Genomic DNA, 21,194 nt, shown 5'->3' on the forward strand with positions numbered 1-21,194 from the left:
CGGGGGTTTTAAAATCCAGTTGTGAAACGGTTGCTATTCTCTGGATTTTTCTATAAGAGACTTTCCATATTTTGCAGTCTAATGTACCTGAACTTACTCCTAACCTTATATCCTTCATTGAAAGACTATGTTTCTGTTTCAAATAAATAACCCAAAAGAAGATTCAGTGTCAGTTTCCACATTTCTTTGGGAATCCCTAGACGGAGAAGCAGGCAAGAAGGTAACGGTAAGCCCAATAAAACCAGAAACTCCTTCGGGGGTTAGTGCTACATATATATACATATTTACAGTCAGCAAGTGGGTATACTTGTGTACCTGAGAGAACTTATGCTGTATTAGAGGCAAAGTGTGGACTCATTAAATATTGATTTGATTTTGTTTTATTCTTTTCTGTATGTGCACTTTGCACGTTGTTAATCGGTAGATACTGTAAAAACTGTTTATTACATTATTTTTCAAAGCATCCTCATTTTACAGCATTTTTTCACCAGTGCCTAAAACCTTTGCACAGTACTTTTATCTCTGATATGCTAATAATTGTGATTTCAGAAAATGACTCACCTAGCATGGTGAACGCTCTTCTGTTTGTGTATTGCCATTTCATCTTCAGAGGATGTATGATTCCCTGATGTCTTTCCACAGCAATACATGTCATTGTGAGGATTTCAGTGACAATAGCAGTAGACTGAACAAATGGGACCATTTTACAAGCAAAGGCACCTGCAACATGAGAAAAACAGAGATAAATAAGTTATAACATATATTCTTATGAAAAACAAAAGCCACATTTCATGTTCATGCTTCATACTTGCAATTTCGTTTGGCCAATTCTCATGCAATTTTGCGTGTTGCGCTGACAGTCCATTCACTTGAATCAGCTGCCCTATGCGTGTTTGTCGCCCCAAAAGATTTCTATTTAGGATGCATGGCACCCAAACATGCGTTGCGCATTTTGTCATGATTTTGAAACGCAGGCAGAATCTCACCTATTCTGTTTGCGATTCCTAATCGCCCAAGTGTGAATAGGGCCTAAGCTTAATATGCAACGTTTTGTTACTAATCTCCTTCTGCAAGTATTAACGGCTGAAAATTGTAAGGTTAATGTTTTTTATACAACACTTATTTAGATCTCTTGCCCTTTTAAAGAATATCTTACCATACATTTTATTCTGTGTCATGAATCTAAAATATCTAAAGCCCCATACATACTATCAGATTTTCTGCTGATTTGTTTCTTCAGATTTACCAAAACCATGTAGTGCAAGGGCCCGCCTGATTGCATACAAATTGAAACTCCTAAGGTTTGACCTCATATTATATGGTTTTGGTAAATCTGAAGACAAAACTCTGCAGAAAATCTGATAGTGTGTATGGGGCTTAATAGTTCAGCTTATGCATGACATAATGTAGACATAGAAATTCAACTGCTAAAAGACAATTTCTCTTGAAATGTTACCAGAGTGTGCATATTTATCTCAATGAAAAACAGAGTAAAGCCTCATACACACGATAGGACTTTGTATAAACTTTCCTGTGGATTTTTGTACAAAGGTCGTTGGCCGTGAACTTGTATTGCATACACACGGCAGGACTTTTTCAGCCAGCTTTCACCAAATCACGTGGTCTTTCTGCTCTTTACCGCCAACTTCTGTTTTGTTGTCTGATCTTTTGCATTGGTTCTGAGCATGCGTGTCTGTACTTTGTACAAAAGTCCGATGGTTTTCTGTACACACAATCAGACTTTGCTCCATTGGACTTTTGTTGCCGGAAAGTTTGTCTGTTCGCACAGCCAACAAAAGTCCGATGAAAATCGAAAAAAGTTTGTCCGATGGAGCCTACACACGGACGGATGTTGCTCCAAAACAGCTAATTTGCATGTTTGTTGTCAAAAAGTCAGATCGTGTGTATGGGCCTTTAGAGAAAAGCAAAGTTAGTATGTAGTATTAGCTTTTCTTATAGAAAAACAATACCAACCAGCAGTAAATATTCAACATGATCAACTGCTGTTTCACCAAAAAACTGGTATTGAACGCAGTCTGTTAAAGGTCAAGTTACCTTTTGAATAAAATGAACAATGCAGTAAATAGGCCCCAGCTGGCCTATTGGCTAAGCAAAAAAAATTGCTTAATGTAAATTACATACCTGCAGGCCATTTGCGAAACCCCCAAAGCCTGGTAGAAAAACTCCCATATCCTTTACTTTCTGCTTTACTTTCTGCTGTCCTGGGTATTTGCTGGAACATGGCAAATGTTGAGCGGGTACCTGCGCCATCAGGAGGAGAGAGTGCACTGTGCACATGCAGCCTTTTAACTAGGGGGAGCAGTCACTCCTATGAGGCGGTTGGAGAACAATGGTGTATTTTACCAACTAGCCAGGGGAAAAAATGCAAGCAATATGGGAGTCTGCCAGTCTTCAGGGTAGACGCAAACAGGTATAGCAATAAAATGAAAGCGGATCTTTAGTCATTTTTCATCTTTCCTTCAATCAACCACTTGCCGAACAGCTGCCTTCATTATACTGCGGCAGGTTGGCTCTATTGAGCAAATTGCCGTAGCTGTACATCGGTTCGTGCAATAGATACAGTAGGTGCACGCATGGCGCCGAAGTCGATGGGTGTGCGATCACTCCACAGAGAGCCAGAACGGGGATTTGTCAATGTAAACAAACAGATCCCAGTTCTGACAGGGAAGTAGAGAGAGATTGTCTGTTCCTAGTGATCAGGAACAGAGATCGCTCTCCTCCTTCAGTCAGTACACTGCCCCCACAGTTAGAAGCACCTCCCAGGGCACACATTTAACCCCTTGATCACCACTAGTGTTAATCCCTTCCCTACCAGTGTCACTTATATAGTAATCAGTGCATTTTTATAGCACTGATCGCTGTATAAATGTCACTGCTCCCAAAAAAAGTGCCAAAAGTGTTCAATCCATCTGCCACAATGTCGCAGTCCCACTAAAAATCGCTGATCACTGCCATTACTAGTAAAAACAAATAATAATAAAAATGCCACAAATCTATCTCCTATTTTGTAGACGCTATAGCTTTTGCGCAAACTAATCAATATATACTTTTTGCAATTTTTTTTACCAAAAATATGTAGAAAAATACATATTGGCCTAAACTGAGGAAGAAATTCTTTTTTTTTTATAGTTTTTTTTTTTTTTGGGGGGGGGGGGGGGGGGATATTAACTATAGCAAAAAGTAAAAAAATATAGATTTTTTTATTTTCAAAATTGTTGTTCTTTTTTTGTTTATAGTGCAAAAAATAAAAACCACAGAGGTAATCAAATACCACCAAAAAAAAGCTCTATTTATGGGGAAAAAGGGACATACATTTTGTTTGGGTACAACGTTGCACAATTACACAATTGTCAGTTAAAGTGACGCAGTGCCATTTTGCAAAAAATGACCTGGTCATTAAGGGGGTAAATCCTTCCGGTCCTTAAGTGGTTAAACCGTTTGCCCTTGCTGTATTGTCATTGGAAATAAAAACTGTCATTTTGTGGCAGTAAATACCCTGTTCTGTATACTTCCTCTCTCTTTGCTGGTAAAATGCCTAGGTTAATGACGTGGTTTCCTGCATTTACACTGACTCCTTGGAGAGAAACATCAGCTATCCCAGCAGTGCTTGTTTTTTTTTTTTTTTTCTTCATACTCTTGTGAAAGTTTTCTCACAGGTGATGGGATCGGGGAGTCACAGGAGAGCCAAGGATGGCTGCAGAGTACAAGAGTACACATTACTGGGGGAGGAGGGAAGGGAGAGCAGCACACTGCATTACTTAGGAGGGGGGAGGCAGCAGTCTGTCCACCTATACACAAGCATAGTATGTACACTTCCCTCAGCTGTTTCTGTGTTCCATGTTGTTGATACATTGCCATAACAGGGCATGAACTTTCACAGAAGCTGCCACTCCTATGGAAACTTATCCACAACAATGTCCACCGCAGTTTGCTTACTGCACAGGCATGAGAATAGGAAGTGTATGCTGTGTAGCCAGCAGAACAGAAATCTAGGAAGTGAACAGGCAGTGGCTTCAGCTGCCCACAGTTAAAATGGCTGCAACCAGACCTTGTGGTAGAAGATTTCTGCAGCATATTTGGCAAGTATAGAATCACAATACATATAAAATAATATGCAAAGTAGTTAGAGGAAACTTTCAGAATGGCAAAGATGTTTGTATTACAACATATGTTAAAAGACTGCAGTTCCTCTTTAAGTAATATTTTCCAAAACTGCACATAGGATTTTAACCTGCCAGCGCCCTTTACCGCATTGTAAATTTTATTTAAAGACAAACATAGTCTTTATCTAATCTAGCTGTTTCAGACAACAAACCTTTCAATATGTGCAAGAGTATTCTACTAGAAAGTGAATCAATGGTGCCCCTGTTCTGCAATGTATCAATGCATGATCATGCTTTTTTGGTTCCACTTAAGGCTCCATTCACACTAAGCCAATTATTTGCACAGCACTTTACATATATATTGTACATTTATTCAAATCAGTCCCTACCCTCAAGGAGCTTACAATCTAAGGTCCCTGAGTCACATTCATACATACATAATATAGGGTCAATTTAGACAGGAGCCAATTAATCTACCAGCATGTCTTTGGAGTGTGGAAGGAAACCAGAGTACACAGAGGAAACCCATGCAGGCACAGGGAGACACATGCAAGCTCTTTGCAGGTAGTACTATGGTTAGGATTTGCACTGAAGACCCTAGAGCTGCTAGGTGGAAGAGCTAACCATTTTGTTTTCAATGGCGCCCGATCATATCAATGCAACTCAGCATGGCGCAATTGTGAAAAAGGTTCTGTACTACTTTGGTGTGATACCAGCACGATGTTGGCCCCACAGAATATGCAAACCACTTCAAAGTAGCATCCAAGTTGTATTGCATAATCACACTGAGGCTCCTTTCACACTTTTGTGACTTGTCCTGTGACTTGGGACTGCAGGACAAGTCTTACCCCATGATTTTCAATGAGTAACATTCATATCAAAAGGATAGATGGGGGATGGTTATGGCAGGTGACAAGAAAGTTCCCATGTTGAAAACAACCATTGGAAATTATAGTGCCATTTGAACTACTAAACAAGATATGAAAAACACCAGAGCAAAATGTAATAATGCATTGAAGTGTTTGTTCGCCAATGCCAGAAGTCTGGCAAGCAAAATAGGTGAGTTTGAAGCTCTGGTGCATGAGGAGAGCTATGATGTAATCGGTATTGCTGAAACTTGGCTTCATTCCTCACATGACTGGGCTATTAATATTCCTGGCCATGCACTCTTTCAGAAAGACAGGGTAAAAAGGAAAGGTGGCGGGGTCTGTCTCTATGTGAGAAGTGATCTCAAAGCAAGTGTGAAAGAGGACCGGGTGGATGGAGAGCGTGATGAGTCTGAAGAATTATGGATGGAACTGCAGGTAGATGTGCATAGTTCAAAGTTAATCATTGAAGTTTGTTATAGACCACCCAATGTTAATGAGGAGGTGGAGACTCAGCTTCTTGCACAGATGGAAAGGGCTGCAAGAGCTGGGTGATGATTATAATGGGGGATTTTAACTACCCATAAATTGACTGGAGTAATGGCACTGCTGGGACAAAGGGCAAAATTATATAGCCTATTACAGGACAATTGTATGGTCCTGTTTATTCCTGACTAGGAATGAAGATCTGTTGGACCTGGTAATCTCAAACCATGCAGAGCTTATTACTAATGTTCATATAAAGGAACACCTGGGTAACAGTGACCATAACATGATTTCATTTGATGTTAGCTGTAAGCAAAAAACACATAAGGGAAAGATAAAAACACTTAACTTCAAGAGAGCAAATTTTCCAAGGATGAGGGCTGCTCTCCAGGACTCGGAATGGGAGGAAATATTGGCATCGATAAATAAGATCCCTTCAGAAGCTGAATTTTACAGTGGAGCTTGATTGTTTTGCTTAGTCCAGTGATCAGAATTTAAAAATGAAATATATTCAGATGTTTTTCAGAGACCAGGAGCCAGGCATTTTCATCCAACATTAGTGCTGAACCTCACAAATGAGCTTCTGGACGAATTGTCAAACATTTCCATATACACTCCTAAACCTTGTGGACAGCCTTCCCAGAGGAGTTGAAACTGTTATTGCTGCAAAGGGTGGGCCAACTCAATACTGAAACCTACAGACTTAGCCCTTGTACACACGGTCGGAGATTACGACGGAATGTGTCCTATCGGACCATTTTGTCAGATAATCCGACTGTGTGTGGTCTCCATCGGACTGTTTACTGGATACTCCGACGGACCAAGTTTTCCAACTTGTCTGTAAAATTTTCCATCAAAATTCTCCGATCGGACATACTCTGATCATGTGTAGCCTACTCCGACAAAGTGCCTCGCATGCTCAGATCAAATTCCTAGACCAAAGCTATTGGCTACTAGCCTGAACATAGTCCCGTCCTAACGAAATAACGTCATCACGTTATGTACAATCGGATTTTCTGACAACTTTGTCCGACCGTGTGTGCAACAGTTTCGGACAAAATCCGTCGGACAAAATCCAACGGATTTGGTTGTCAGAATGTCCGACCGTGTGTACAAGGGCTAAGACTGGGAAGCCATTAAAGTTCATGTGCGCATGAGAACATGAGAGGTGTTTCAATACTTTTGGCAATAGTGGTGCTAAACAAAAAGTGCAATTAAATAAAAATCTAAAAAAGTTAATTAAAGTAGAAACGTCCTGCGTTAATAATGCATAAAATCTTATTCTAGTAGGATCCTTTATCTTTGTCACTTAATTGCTATGTTCACAGCTGAACTTTAGAAAACATCTTTGTACATTTCAGTATCTCTCTATTGTTCCAAAGATTGAAGGACATGTTTAATACAAAATAAAAAGAAAAAATGGTTGCGCTATAAAGCAAAAGAACAAAGAAACAGCAGCTGACACAATATTGCTGGACGCAATACAAAGTATTCAAAGGTTTCAGTGTAGCGCTTAAATAAATTAAACCATAAATAAATACAAAGTTCATAAATGTTATTGTATAGTATAATCTTCGAAGGAAGAACATTCATCTGTGTCAGTCCAAAGAATGAGAAAAGGAGACCATCACCAGCACCCAACAACACTGACTCTTACCATCAGTGCATTTTAATTATGCACATAGGGCATATACCTGGTCAATTAAATTCCCAGATTTCCTCCTTATCCTGACTCAGCAATCCAATCCACAATATATTGTCAAATGGCATGTGAAAAAAATTATCTCATTGCGCAAATACCAAAGCAGCTTCTGCTTTGGTGGTAGGAAGTGCTGGCTACTTTATTACCTATATGCTTGCAAATTTTTTATAAAATGTGAGTGTATTTTTATTAGATTTATGGAATAAAAATTTCCTGGAGTTTTATCGTATTTGCACAATGAGATTATTTTTTTCATCCCTGCATATGGCCCATTACACTATTATTTGGGAATATAGCTATTGGAGTGTGGTGGAGCTAAGATCTATATACGTGCCATTTGACGATATATTGTGGATTGGATTGCTGAGTCAGGATAAGGAGGAAATCGGGGAATTTGATTGTCCAGGAATGTGCCCTATGTGCATAATTAAAATGAAATGATAGTAAGAGTCAGTGTTGTTGGGTGCTGGTGATGGTCTCCTTTTCTCATTCTTTGGACTGACACAGATGAATTTTCTTCCTTCGAAGATTATACCATACAATAACACTATACTATGCTATACAATAACGTTTATGTTTAATACAAAGTTCACCTACAAAAGTTCACCTACAAGAAATTGTCTAAAAAGAAATGACACATTTCAAGAGTCATCATATATAACTTACGTATTTTTGGAATATTTTAAGAAAAGACCAAAAGAAATGTAAGTATTAAGAAGCTTGTCCATTCAAATGCATATGTCTGAGATGAAATATCATATTCTTTGAAGGAAGATTGAAAGGGAAGTTATAATCTTATTATAGGATGTGGTATCAAAAAGTTTTGAGACTAGTTTTGTAACACGCCAACAGATGGCAGCACAAGGCTGCAAGCACAGTCATGGGGAGCACCGACCTTCATAAGTCAATGTGCCAAAAGACATTGTACTTCTTTTCAGTGCAGTGTCAGGAGACACAGTCCACCACCTCGCTCCACTCGTATTACATTTTTAAAAAGTTCGCACAAAAAAGTAAAAAGCAGTACATAGCACTGGGATTGGTGCATTAGAACTGCCACAATTCCAGTACATACAAGGAGCTGTAGCATAGCTGCTGGTGTAAACGGGCTTCAGATAATGGTAAGGAGCTTTTTGCAGAAAAAAAACTCTTGACGTGCATTAATGCGGCTATTTTTAATACATTTACAAAGATTTCAAACAAACTTTTTTCACGTTGTCATTATGGGGTATTGTTTGTAGAATTTTTAGGAAATAATGAATTTAATTCATTTTAAAATAACGTTGTAACATAACAAAATGTGGAAAAAGTGAAGCGTTGTGAATACTTTCTGGTTGGACTGTATACAACCAAAGTAACATAAATAATAAGTCTATGGAGCGCAAATGTGGTGCTGCATAGTCTTATTATTTTTGTTTGCCTTTAGTATATCCACCCCAATGTGTCATCTGCTTGGTCATGCAGTGTGCTTCATAAGTTAGAAATTAAATTTCTTTAGCAAGAAACTTGTATACAGTACAGTAAATGGATTTGTATTCTGGCTTTGTACTTAAAAAATGGAATTTCCGCTTTAAGCACTTCTTGACCCCTTACATGCCACATTTGGCATGTCATTTCTGGGGGGGTGGGGTGGGGGGGGGGGCTTCGTTAGGAGGGGAACTTACTGTCCCAATTCCTCCTTCCGCCCAGGGACCTCCAAGACGACTCCTCCTTTCGGATTGGCGATCTCCTGGGGCACGTGACAGGTCCCAGAAGATCGCTTGTCCACTCCGCGAGCGCAGCACAACTCGCGCATGCACCGCGCGTGCCCGGCCGAGTGTGCAGAGTGGAAATGGAGGCGCCCGCGGAGAGGAGAGGGAGGGGAGCGGCTATCCGTTCGGCCACATCGCTGGACCGTGGAACAGGTAAATGTCTGTTTATTAAAAGTCAGCAACTACACTTTTTGTAGCTGCTGACTTTTAATAAACATAAAAGGCCTGGAACTCCACTTTAGTTGTTAGCTAGTTGCTGGGCATTCAGCTTTTATTTGTATACATTTACTTAAAACATGTCAAACATACAGATAAGTAAATCCTTAGAAAATTGTGCTTTTTTGCCAGTAATTAGGGCACATTTCTGTGATGTTTGACTGACTATTATTTTCCTCCGAGGTACCACAAAGAGAACTTACACAAATCCCCTTTAAAACTAAGAGCTGTAGTTATCAAGATACTATTCATATTTCCCTGTTCTGCCTAGTGACATGACAGGGATCTACTGCTCCCTGTCATCGGGAGCAGTGATCGCTGTCATGTCAGTGGTAGCCTCTTTCCCCGCCACAGTTAGAATCACTCCCTAGGACACACTTAACCCATTGAGGGCCCCTTAGTATTTAACCCCTTCCCTGCGAGTGTCATTTACACAGTAATCAGTGCATTTTTATAGCACTGATCCCTGTATAAATGACAATGGTCCCAAAATAGTGTCAAAAGTGTCTGATGTGTCCGTCATAATGTCGCAGACACGATAAAAATCGCAGATCGCCGTCATTACTACTAAAAACAAAATAATAATAAAAATGACATAAATCTATCACCTATTTTGTAGACGATATAACTTTTTCACAAACCAATCAATATACCCTTATCATGATTTTTTTTTTACCAAAAATATGCAGAAGAATACATATCAGCCTAAACTGAGAAAGAAATTTGTTTTTTTTTATATATTTTTGGGGGTATTTATTATAGCAAAAAGTAAAAAATATAGCTTTTTTTTCAAAATGTACACTTTTTTTATTTATAGCTCAAAAAATTAAAACCGCAGAGGTGATCAAATACCCCCAAAAGAAAGCTCTATATGTGGGAAAATAAGGACATCAATTTTGTTTGGGTGCACCGTCGCATGACCGCGCAATTGTCAGTTAAAGCGACGCAGTGCCGTATCACAAAAAGTTCTCTGGTAAATAAAGGGGGTACATTTTTCCGGGCTGAAGTGGTTAAAACAGTATTTGTTTAACTCTGTTAGTTTATTACCCTGTGCTTTCACCAGGTATACAAATGTCTTGCTAATATGACTAGAGTACTACATTTTCAAATACCTGGGCAATTTAAACTTAGCATATGTTGTTTCTTGGGCAGTCTGCTCATTTCCTCTTACTATCTGCTCTCTGGCCACTAATGTTATTTCAATAATTGACCGAAATGATAAACTTAGCAGATTGTAGATCCCTTGACAAGTGATTTTGCGCAGTTTGGATAAAACCTCAGTTTTTGATAAATTCATCTGAACATGCTTTCTCCCCAAGCCCCCTTCTTATTTAGAAAAGGGGCAAAAAAATAACAAATAAGACACAGAGCCCTTCCTCTGAGGAACTGAATTTCTCTGATGAGTTCAATTTTCATATCAACCTCACAGAAGACCAGAAGCATAGGAGAACACTGAGAGCCCATTCACACAGGGGCAACTCCTGATCCGACTTCAGGTCGCCCCTAGTCGCCTCAGGTCGCCTCAGGTCGGACAACATTTAAAAATCAATGTAAGTGAATGAGAGCCGTGTTAATGCACCCTACTGAAGTCGCTCCGACTTCAAAAAAGGTTCCTGTACTACTTCTATCCGACTTGTAGGCGACCGGTACCCATTGATTTCAATGGAGGTCGCCTCCAAGTCGGATCTCTGTCTATACGGAGGCGACTTTGACAGAATTATCAGCTCTCAAGAGGGAACTCCACGGCAAATTTCTGAAAAAAATTTGGCGTGGGTTCCCCCTCCGAGAGCATACCAGGCCCTTAGGTCTGGTATGGATTCCAAGGGGAACCCCCTACGCCGAAAAAACGGCGTGGGGGTCCCCCCCAGATCCACACCAGACCCTTATCCGAGCACGCTACCCGGCCGGCTAGGAAAGGGGGTGGGGACGAGCGGGCGGCCCCCCCCTCCTGAGCCGTACCAGGCCGCGTGCCCTCAACATGGGGGGGTGCCTTGGGGGAGGGGGGCGTGCGGCCCCCCCCACCCCAAAGCACCTTGTCCCCATGTTGATGAGGACAAGGGCCTCTTCCCGACAACCCTGGCCGTTGGTTGTCGGGGTCTGCGGGCGGGGGGCTTATCGGAATCCGGGAGCCCCCTTTAATAAGGGTAAGGGGGCGGTAAGGGGGCGGGGTCACCATGTGACATCAACCCATGTGACCAACCCATGTGACATCAACCCATGTGACACCGCCCCATTGTCCCTATATAAGAGGCAGCGGAGCGCGTCCCTGGCATTGTGGCCGGAGAGCTCGTCGAGTCAACATCTCCAGGAGAAGAAGAAGGAGAAGAACGGAAGGCGGCGGCGGTGGCGACGGAAGACCGGGCCACCGCCTGTAAAAGAGCTATAAGAAGGCGCGGTGGCCCGGCAGAAGAACCGAAGGCGGCGACAGAAGAACGGAAGACGGCGACAGAAGACCGGGCCACCGGACCAGGCGCGGTGGCCCGGCAGAAGAACCGAAGAGGGGGACAAGACCCCCGAAGTCGGGAGAAGAGGCCGGCGGCGGGGAGGAAGAAAGCCGGACTCCTCCGCTGGCAAAAGAGCTACACACACATAGCGGAGGAGTCCGGCGAGAAGACCCCCGAAGACGGAAGACCCCCGGCTGTGCAATAAAATACTTTTTCTCTGTGTTGTGTGTTTTATTGTACTTTATTTCACAGGTGAATGGGTAGGGGTACATTGTACCCCATACTCATTCACATAGGGTGGGGGGCCGGTATCCGGGGGCCCCCTTATTAAAGGGGGCTCCCGGATTCCGATAAGCCCCCCGCCCGCAGACCCCGACAACCAACGGCCAGGGTTGTCGGGAAGAGGCCCTTGTCCTCATCAACATGGGGACAAGGTGCTTTGGGGTGGGGGGGGCCGCACGCCCCCCTCCCCCAAGGCACCCCCCCATGTTGAGGGCACGCGGCCTGGTACGGCTCAGGAGGGGGGGGGCCGCCCGCTCGTCCCCACCCCCTTTCCTAGCCGGCCGGGTAGCGTGCTCGGATAAGGGTCTGGTGTGGATCTGGGGGGGACCCCCACGCCGTTTTTTCGGCGTAGGGGGTTCCCCTTGGAATCCATACCAGACCTAAGGGCCTGGTATGCTCTCGGAGGGGGAACCCACGCCAAATTTTTTTCAGAAATTTGCCGTGGAGTTTCCCCTTGAGCTCATTCTCTGCTTGGCCGCGGCAAAAGTCGCCTGGCCTGGGGCGACTTGTAAGTCGTCCCAAGTCGCGCTTGAAGTCATCACAAGTCGTTTTGAAGTCGTCCCAAGTCGCCGCTGTCAAGTCGTGTCCAAGTAGCCTGATCAAGTCGCCTACAAGTCGTGTTGCCCCTGTGTGAATGGGCTCTTAGGACAACTTTAGGCTTGGTTCACACTGGAACACGCAGCGGCTCACAGCAGGAGTCTGGTGCGTCTCCATTCACAATTTCAGGTCCGATTTCAGCTCAAATTTTGGGCTACAATTCGCACCGGAGCCGCTGCAGAGAAGTGTGAACCGGCTCCATGGAGAGCCAGTCACAATTGCCAGCTATGATGCGCCGAAACCCACATCCAATTTGCAATAGTAGGAATCCAGCCCTAGAGGGTGGAGAGGGTGAGTGGTGCTTTGCAACGTTTTTGGATTTACTAAAGAAGGAAATTTTGTCATCTATAGACCTACAAACTGTACAGAACTAGATGCTACAGATGTACAGATGTGTGCCTGGCCTTTGGTTTGGTTTTGGTGTAAGGATTTTTAATTTTTCTCCTGGTAACAATAAGTATGCTTGTAGGGGTAAAAAGATGGTGCACTCTTTCAGAAAATAGATCTTGGCTTTCATGTCTAAAGGAGTTGAGTGCACTTTACCCCTGTGGCATCCTTTAATGGCATCCAAGAGAGCCCAAAATACCTGGTCTCCTACCCACTGACCATAAAGTTGTGACAAATGTACTGGACTAGCTGCACCAGCTCATCCGCTATATTGAGCAGCAGGGACAAGCCCGATGTTTGAGTCGAACGTAAGTTCGACTCAAACATCGGGTGCTCGTCCGTTTTCCGAATACTGAACATTATGGGGTGTTTGCAGGAAATTCAGTGCACTGACGGCTGCTGATTGGCCAAAGAATGCACCTGACCTGCATCCTTTGGCCAATCCCAGTGCACTCTGCTGTAAGAGCCATAATTGGCCAAAGGCAGGGTGCCTTTGGCCAATCATGGCTCAAGGGGTTGAGTCCACGCCCCACACTATGCAAGGCTGCTTAGATGGCAGCCGTGCATAGTTTTATGAATAAGAGCAGCAAAATGAGATTTGTAAAGGAAAAAGGTGTCATTTAAAACTGCTCGTGGCTGTAATGTATTGCTGGATCACAGCAATATACATAAATATGATTGAAAAAAATGTCATGGGTTCCTCCCCCCAGTCCATTACCAGGCCCTTTGGGTCTGGTATGGATATTAAAGGGAACACCCTGCACCAAAATTTTAAAAAAATGGCGTGGGGGTCCCCCCTAAAATCCATACCAGGCCCTTCGGAACCCTGTGCAGAAATTAAAAAAAAATGGCAAGGGTCCCCCCCAAATCCATAACAAGACTTTACCCGAGGCCACAGGAAAAGGGTGAGAGAGCGCCCCCCCTCCTGAACCATACCAGGTCACATGCCCTCAACATGGGGAGGGTGTTTTGGGGTCCCTCAAAACACCTAGTCCCCATGTTGATGGGGACAAGGGCCTCTTCCCCACAGCCCTTGCCTGGTGGTTTTGGGGGTCTGCAGGCGGGGGGCGTATTGGAATCTGGAAGCCCCCTTTAACAAGAGGACCCTGAAATACCGCCCCCCATGTGAATGGGTATCGGGTATATCCCCTACCCATTCACCAAAAAAGTGTCAAAATAGTAAAAATGGCAGGAGACAGTTTGGGACAATGGAGGTGGAGTTTTTCAGGTTTTCTTGTTCTTTTTTCTCGGGTCATCGGCACTGTCATGGAAGATGGAGTAACATCGCAGAACACTTTTTTTTTAAATAAAGGACTTGTCCCAAACTGTCTCCTGTAATTTCTACCATTTTGACACTTTTTTTGACACTTTTTTTGATGAATGTGTAGGGGTAAAATGTACCTGATACCCATTTACATAGTGGGTTGGGATCTGGGGGTCCCCCACAACCACGGCCTGCCAGGATGTGTGCTTGGATAAGGGTTTGGCATGGATTTTGGGGGGAACCCCATACCATTTTTTTAATTTGGGCACAAGGTTCCCCTTAAAATCCATACCAGACCGGAAGGGTCTGGTATGGATATTGGGGGGACCCCCACGCCATTTTTTTTTTTACATTTTGGTGTGGGATTCTCCTTAATATTCATACCAAACCCAAGGACCTTGTAATGGACTGGGGGGGAACCCCTGCTGTTTTGTTCAATGATTTTTATCTATATTCCCGGGATCCAACAATTCATTACAGCCCTGAGCAGTTTTAGATTACATTTTTTCCTTTAGAAATGTCATTTTTCTGTGGTACTGATCTAAACATGGGAAAGATGCACTACCTTACAGGCATACTAAGGACACCCCCAGGCATGATATTTAAAGGAATATTTCACTGCTCCATTTTAAATCTTTTTTTTTTTGCATTAAAACATGTCCCCTGGGGCAGGATCCAGATCCCCAAACATGCATATAAGCATGGCAATAACATGCATATAAGCCTTTAAATGAGCACTTTTGATTTTTCATGTTCGAATCCCTTAGACTTTACTGGTGTTTGCATGTTCGCACAATTTTTTTGCCTCTACTGGTGCGAACCGAACAGGGGATGTTTGGCTCATCTCTATTGATCAGAGATTCTGGGGATATCACTTGGACATGAGGTCCTGACACAGGAAAAGCCTCTTTCCAAGGATGCCTGTTTTTTTATTCTCTTGCCAAAATGGAAAAAATAATTAGGGAATATTTTTTGTAGCTAATGACATTCAAATTCATAACTAGGGATGAGCTGAAGGTATCTGGGTTCAGTTTGAGGTGAGTTTGTCAAACTTTACTGACGTTGAGGCACCAAATCCCACTGAAGTCATTGGGAGCTAAATGTTACAAACCATTAATGGCCATTTGTTAGGCCAATAAGCAAAAGGACAAAGGACAACAATTTTCAAAGAACTTTACATATTTTGTGCATTTACATCAGTCCTTGTCCTTGCTTACAATCTAAGGTCCCTATCCCATAAACCTAAATGCACATACTGCGGTCAATTTAGATAATGACCAATAGGGATGTGCCAAACGGTTCGCCCGGCGGTCGGTTCGCCCGGCGGTCGGTTCGCGGCGAATTTCGGCTGTTCGCGGTCCGCCCGATCGGCGGACTATTGCCGCTGTTCGCCCGGCGGACTTGCGTGTTTACTGTGTAAAAGAACTTTGACCTATTTTGACACATCCATCATGTGGTACAGGACAGCCAATTGAGACATTACAGCACATGGACACTTGGACATTAACCCTAACTTATAAATAGACCCGATCCGGCGGCCATTTTACATTCTTTTGTACGTCACTATAGGGAGAGGTTGCTGTGTGGAGCAGGGAGAGACTGCAGTGACCCAAATCGCTAGCTATTAGGTCCACAAAAGTTCTTTTAACCACTTGCCGACCGCCGCACGACGATGTACGTCGACAGAATGGCACGGGCAGGCATATGGGCGTACCTGCCTTCCCGCGGGTGGGGGGCCCGATCGGGCCCCCCCCGGTGCCTGCGGCGGTCGGTAATCGTTCGGGAGCGATCCGGGATGAGGGGGCGGCCATTCATTCATGGCCACCCCCTCGCGATCGCTCCCGACGAATGAAAATGCTCCGTGACATCACTTCCTCTCCTGTAATGTAAACACAGGAGAGGAAGTGATGTAATCTCTCCTCCGTGTCGGTATTTTTCCTTCCGACACCGAGGAGAGAGGATCGGTGAGTTGCACCAACACGACACTACACAGTAGAACATGCCAGGCACACTCACACCCCCCCGATCACCCCCCCAATTACCCCTGCCCCCCAGTCACAGTGACACCAATGTCATTTTTTTTTTTTGCATTGGTGTCATTTGTGACTGTAATAACTGTTAGGGCAGTTAGGGTTAGCCCCCTTTAGTTCTAATATACCCCCCTAACCCCCCCAATAAAGGTTTAACCCCGTGATCACCCCCCGTCGCCAGTGTCACTAAGGCTGGGTTCACATTGCAGCGGTTTATGAGAACGAATGTGATTCGCACCGCACTGCAGTGCAAATCACATCCGATCTCTGTGCGATTCGAGTTCAGCCATACAGATAGTATGGCTGAATTCGCGCCGCACCCGCCGCAAATTCGCACGGGACCATTTTTTTGGTCCGCAGCAGAATCGGATCGCATGGGTGTTCACACCATGCGATCCGAGTTTGCAGATCGCACTGCGATATGCGAACTGATCTGGGGGTGTCATTAACATTTCACTGACACTCCCAGCAGTTCGCATAGGGCAGTGTGAACTGCCGCCGGGAGGCATGCGATGCGGGAACCCGCCGTGGATTCGTGGCGTTCCCGCATCGCTCCAGTGTGAACCCAGCCTAATAAGCGATCATTTTTCTGATCGCTGTATTAGTGTCACAGGTGACGCTAGTTAGGCAGGTAGGTATTTAGGTTCGCCGCAGCTTTTTATAGCGCTAGGGACCCCCATATACTACCGCATAAAGCCCCCTGATTGCCCCCTAGTTAACCCTTTCACCAGTGATCACCATATAACTGTTACAGGTGACGCTGGTTGGTTAGTTATTTTTTTATAGTTTCAGGGCACCCGCCATTTATTACCTAGTCTCACTAGTGTACCCCTAAATTTAGGGGTGTCTACTTTCCAAAATGGGGTCATTTGGGGGGGGGTTTGTGCCATCTTGGCATTTTATGGCCTTCAAAACTGTAACGCCCTTAGAAAGCCTGAAGGCGGTGCTTGGTTTTCGGGGCCCCGTACGCGGCTAGGCTCCCAAAAAGTCCCACATATGTGGTATCCCCGTACTCAGGAGAAGCAGCAGAATTTATTTTGGGGTGTCATTTCACATATGCCCATGGCATGCGTGAGCAATATATCATTTAGTGACAACTTTGTGAAAAAAAAAAAAAAGTTTGTAATTTTCCCGCAACTTGTGGCAAAATATAAAATATTCCATGGACTCAACATGCCTCTCAGCAAATAGCTTGGGGTGTCTACTTTCTAAAATGGGGTCATATGTGGGGGTTTTGTGCCATCTTGGCATGTTATGGCCTTCAAAACTATAATAGGTAGTGAGGAGTGAAGTCAAATATTTACGCCCTTAGAAAACCTGAAGGCGGTTCTTGGCTTTCGGGGCCCCGTACGCGGCTAGGCTCCCAAAAAATCCCACACATGTGGTATCCCCGTACTCAGGAGAAGCAGCAGAATTTATTTTGGGGTGTCATTTCACATATGCCCATGGCATGTGTGAGCAATATATCATTTAGTGAAACTTTGTGAAAAAAAAATAAAAAAAAATTAAAGTTTGTAATTTTCCCGCAACTTGTGGCAAAATATAAAATATTCCATGGACTCAACAAGCCTCTTAGCAAATAGCTTGGGGTGTCTACTTTCTAAAATGGGGTCATTTGTGGGGGTTTTGTGCCATATTGGCATTTTATGGCCTTCAAAACTGTAATAGGTAGTGAGAAGTGAAATCAAAAATTTACGCCCTTAGAAAGCCTGAAGGCGGTGCTTGGTTTTCGGGGCCCCGTACGCGGCTAGGCTCCCAAAAAGTCCCACATATGTGGTATCCCCGTACTCAGGAGAAGCAGCAGAATTTGTTTTGGGGTGTCATTTAACATATGCCCATAGCATGTGTGAGCAATATATCATTTAGTGACAACTTTGTGTAAAAAAAAAAAAAATTTTTTTTTTGTCATTATTCAATCGCTTGAGGCAAAAAAATAAAATATTCAATGGGCTCAACATGCCACTTATCAATTTCCTTAGGGGGTCTACTTTCCAAAATGGGGTCATTTGGGGGGGTTTTGTACTGCCCTGCCATTTTAGCACCTCAATAAATGAGATAGGCAGTCGTAAACTAAAAGCTGCGTAAATTCCAGAAAACGTACCTTAGTTTGTAGATGTGACAACTTTTGCGCAAACCAATAAATATACAGTTATTGACTTTTTTTTTACCAAAGACATGTGGCTGAATACATTTTGGCCTAAATGTATGACTAAAATTGAGTTTATTGGATTTTTCTAATAACAAAAAGTAGAAAATATCATTTTTTTTCAAAATTTGCGGTCTTTTTACGTTTATATCGCAAAAAATAAAAATCGCAGAGGCAATCAAATACCATCAAAAGAAAGCTCTATTTGTGGGAAGAAAAGGACGCAAATTTTGTTTGGGTACAACATTGCATGACCGCGCAATTACCAGTTAAAGCAGCGCAGTGCCAAATTGTAAAAAGACCTCTGGTCATTGACCAGCAAAATGGTCCGGTCTGAAAGTGGTTAAGGACTGGTATGGTATAGGTGTAGTTCAGGATATAGGTTTGAGGCACTGCTATTCAAGTCATTGTTGCAGCAGCCTGTCTTTTGTCAGTGCTGAGAGAGAGACAGGACGGTGTGTGCAGCAGGGACAGTCAGTTTAATCATTAGCTGTTAGTATTAGGTCCACAAAAGTCCTTTTCAGGACTGGTATGGTAAAGTAGTACAGGATATAGTTTTGAGTGCTATTCAAGTTATTGTTGCAGCAGCCTGTGTTTTGTCAGTTTAAATAGGGACAGGCAGGAAGCTGTGTGTGGCAGTGAGGGACAGTCAGTTTAATCAGTAGCTGTTACTATTAGGTCCACAAAGGTTCTTTTCAGGACTGGTATGGTAATAGGCTTGTACACGTATAATATTCTTTCTTCCAAATATAGAAAGAATATTATACTTGACTGCTGCCCTTCTGCTGCAGTAGTCCTTTATGAGTATAGGGACTGAGGTACAGTCTGCTAATCACAACCTACTAGTTCCACAAAGGTCCTTCTAAGGACGGGTAAGGTATAGCGTACTAGAGTATATAGGGTTGAGTGAGGTACAGTCTGCTAATCCTTAAGGACTGGTATAGGTCCACAATATATAGGGTTGAGGTGCACTACTGCTGACTGCTGCCCTATTCTGCAGCAGTCCTTTATCAGTATAGGGACTGAGGTACAGTCTGCTAATCACAACCTACTAGTTCCACAATGGTCCTTCTAAGGACTGGTAAGGTATAGTGTACTACAGTATATAGGGTTGAGTGAGGTACAGTCTGCTAATCCTTAAGGACTGGTATAGGTCCACAATATATAGGGTTGAGGTTCAGCCTCCTGGGGCTGTACCTCTGCTGTGCATATTATGAGGGGCTCCCACCATCCCTGTGCTATGCTCATTATGAGGGGCTCCCACCATCCCTGTACTATGCTGACTTCCTCCTAGGGCTGCTTATTATGAGGGGCTCCCACCATCCCTGTGCTGTGCTGACTTCCTCCTGGGGCTGTACCTCTGCTGTGCATATTATGAGGGGCTCCCACCATCCCTGTGCTATGCTCATTATGAGGGGCTCCCACCATCCCTGTGCTATGCTGACTTCCTCCTGGGGCTGCTTATTATGAGGGGCTCCCACCATCCCTGTGCTATGCTGACTTACTCCTGGGGCTGTACCTCTGCTGTGCATTTTATGAGGGGCTCCCACCATCCCTGTGCTATGCTCATTATGAGGGGCTCCCACCATCCCTGTGCTATGCTGACTTACTCCTGGGGCTGCTTATTGTGCAGGTGTCAGTGCTGTATATCTTGGTGCTGGAGTCAGTGCTGTATATCACGGTGCTGGTGTCAGTGCTTTATGTCACGCTGCTGATGTCAGTGCTCTCTATCCCGGTGCTGGTGTCAGATCACTCTATCACGGTGCAGGTGTCATTGCTGTAAGTCACGCTGCTGATGTCAGTGCTCTCTATCACGGTGCTGATGTCAGATCACTCTATCACGGTGCAGGTGTCATTGCTGTATGTCACGCTGCTGGTGATCATCTCCTGCACCCTCTTCTTTGCCTACCCTGACCTTCCCTCTCCTCCATTGCCTTCATGTGCTCCACAGTCCTGAATTGTCACAATTTCACATATAAAAAAAGAATGCTTGTAGTTGTCGATCCCAGATTCACCTCACATGTGTTATGTCATTGGCCATGTGGTGGGACTATGTTTGCACAGCTAGTAATTATTTTGTGGCTGCAAATTTGATCTGTAGGTTTGCAAAGTTCGCCTCCCATTGAAGTCAATGGGGCCCGCCGCGAACGTTACGGTTCGCGAACTATCGGCCGCGTTTGCGGTCCGCGTTCGCGAAACGTCCCGTCAGAAGTTCGTCCATCACTAATGACCAATAAACCTACCAGCATATATTTGAAGTGTTGGAGCAAACCCACACAAGAACAGGAAGATCATGCAAACTCCATGGGTTCAAACCAAAGACCCTAGAGCTGCAAGGTTGGGCTTCCATAGTGTTGTAAGGTTCAGATTCAAATCGATAACCAGAATGCTGTAAGGTTGGGATTCAAACCAATGACCATAGTGCTGCAAGGTGGAAGTGCCATTTTCTTTAAGGATGGACATTCTGACTAGTGAAAAATATAAAGCATGTCACAAAACACTCTTCCCACTTTGTATCCCACCTTGCATGATACGTGCGGTGGGCTGTAAAGCCACAGTGTAGACAACAAGGTTTCAGGAATCTACAGGTTTTATGTTTCTAAGCTGGCTTTTTTTCTGCAAGAAGTATTTTCTTCTAAATAAATAGCCCGCTGTGCTTTTCTTCTAAAAATTTTTTTACAGCTGTAGCTGTCCTTTCTTTATATATAAAAGAAAACCTCACATGGTACAAAATAATCAATCAATTTGCATAAAAAAAACTTGCTCTTGCCTGTTTGATATTTCCATTAGCATTTATTATGCCTTTTGGATAATACACCCCTTGCCAATTATATGTAAGAAACATCTTATTCAATATGATAGCAGCAATTAGCACTTTCTGCTGAGAATCTAATGGGTGGAG

General features: G+C 43.7%; 1 protein-coding gene across 1 annotated transcript in view; it reads right to left on the reverse strand.

Moving 5' to 3' along the window:
- QRFPR (pyroglutamylated RFamide peptide receptor) overlaps positions 1-21,194 on the reverse strand; it is a 92,364-nt gene that overhangs the window by 46,948 nt on the left and 24,222 nt on the right. Inside the window, exon 2 of the mRNA XM_077476833.1 lies at positions 562-720. Coding sequence (XP_077332959.1) covers positions 562-720 — 159 coding nt within the window. The remainder of the gene's footprint in view (positions 1-561; positions 721-21,194) is intronic.

The sequence above is a fragment of the Lithobates pipiens genome, unplaced genomic scaffold (assembly GCF_037356315.1).
Source record: "Lithobates pipiens isolate NorthernLeopardFrog02 unplaced genomic scaffold, aLitPip1_a1.2 Scaffold_13, whole genome shotgun sequence".
Lineage (NCBI taxonomy): Eukaryota > Metazoa > Chordata > Amphibia > Anura > Ranidae > Lithobates > Lithobates pipiens.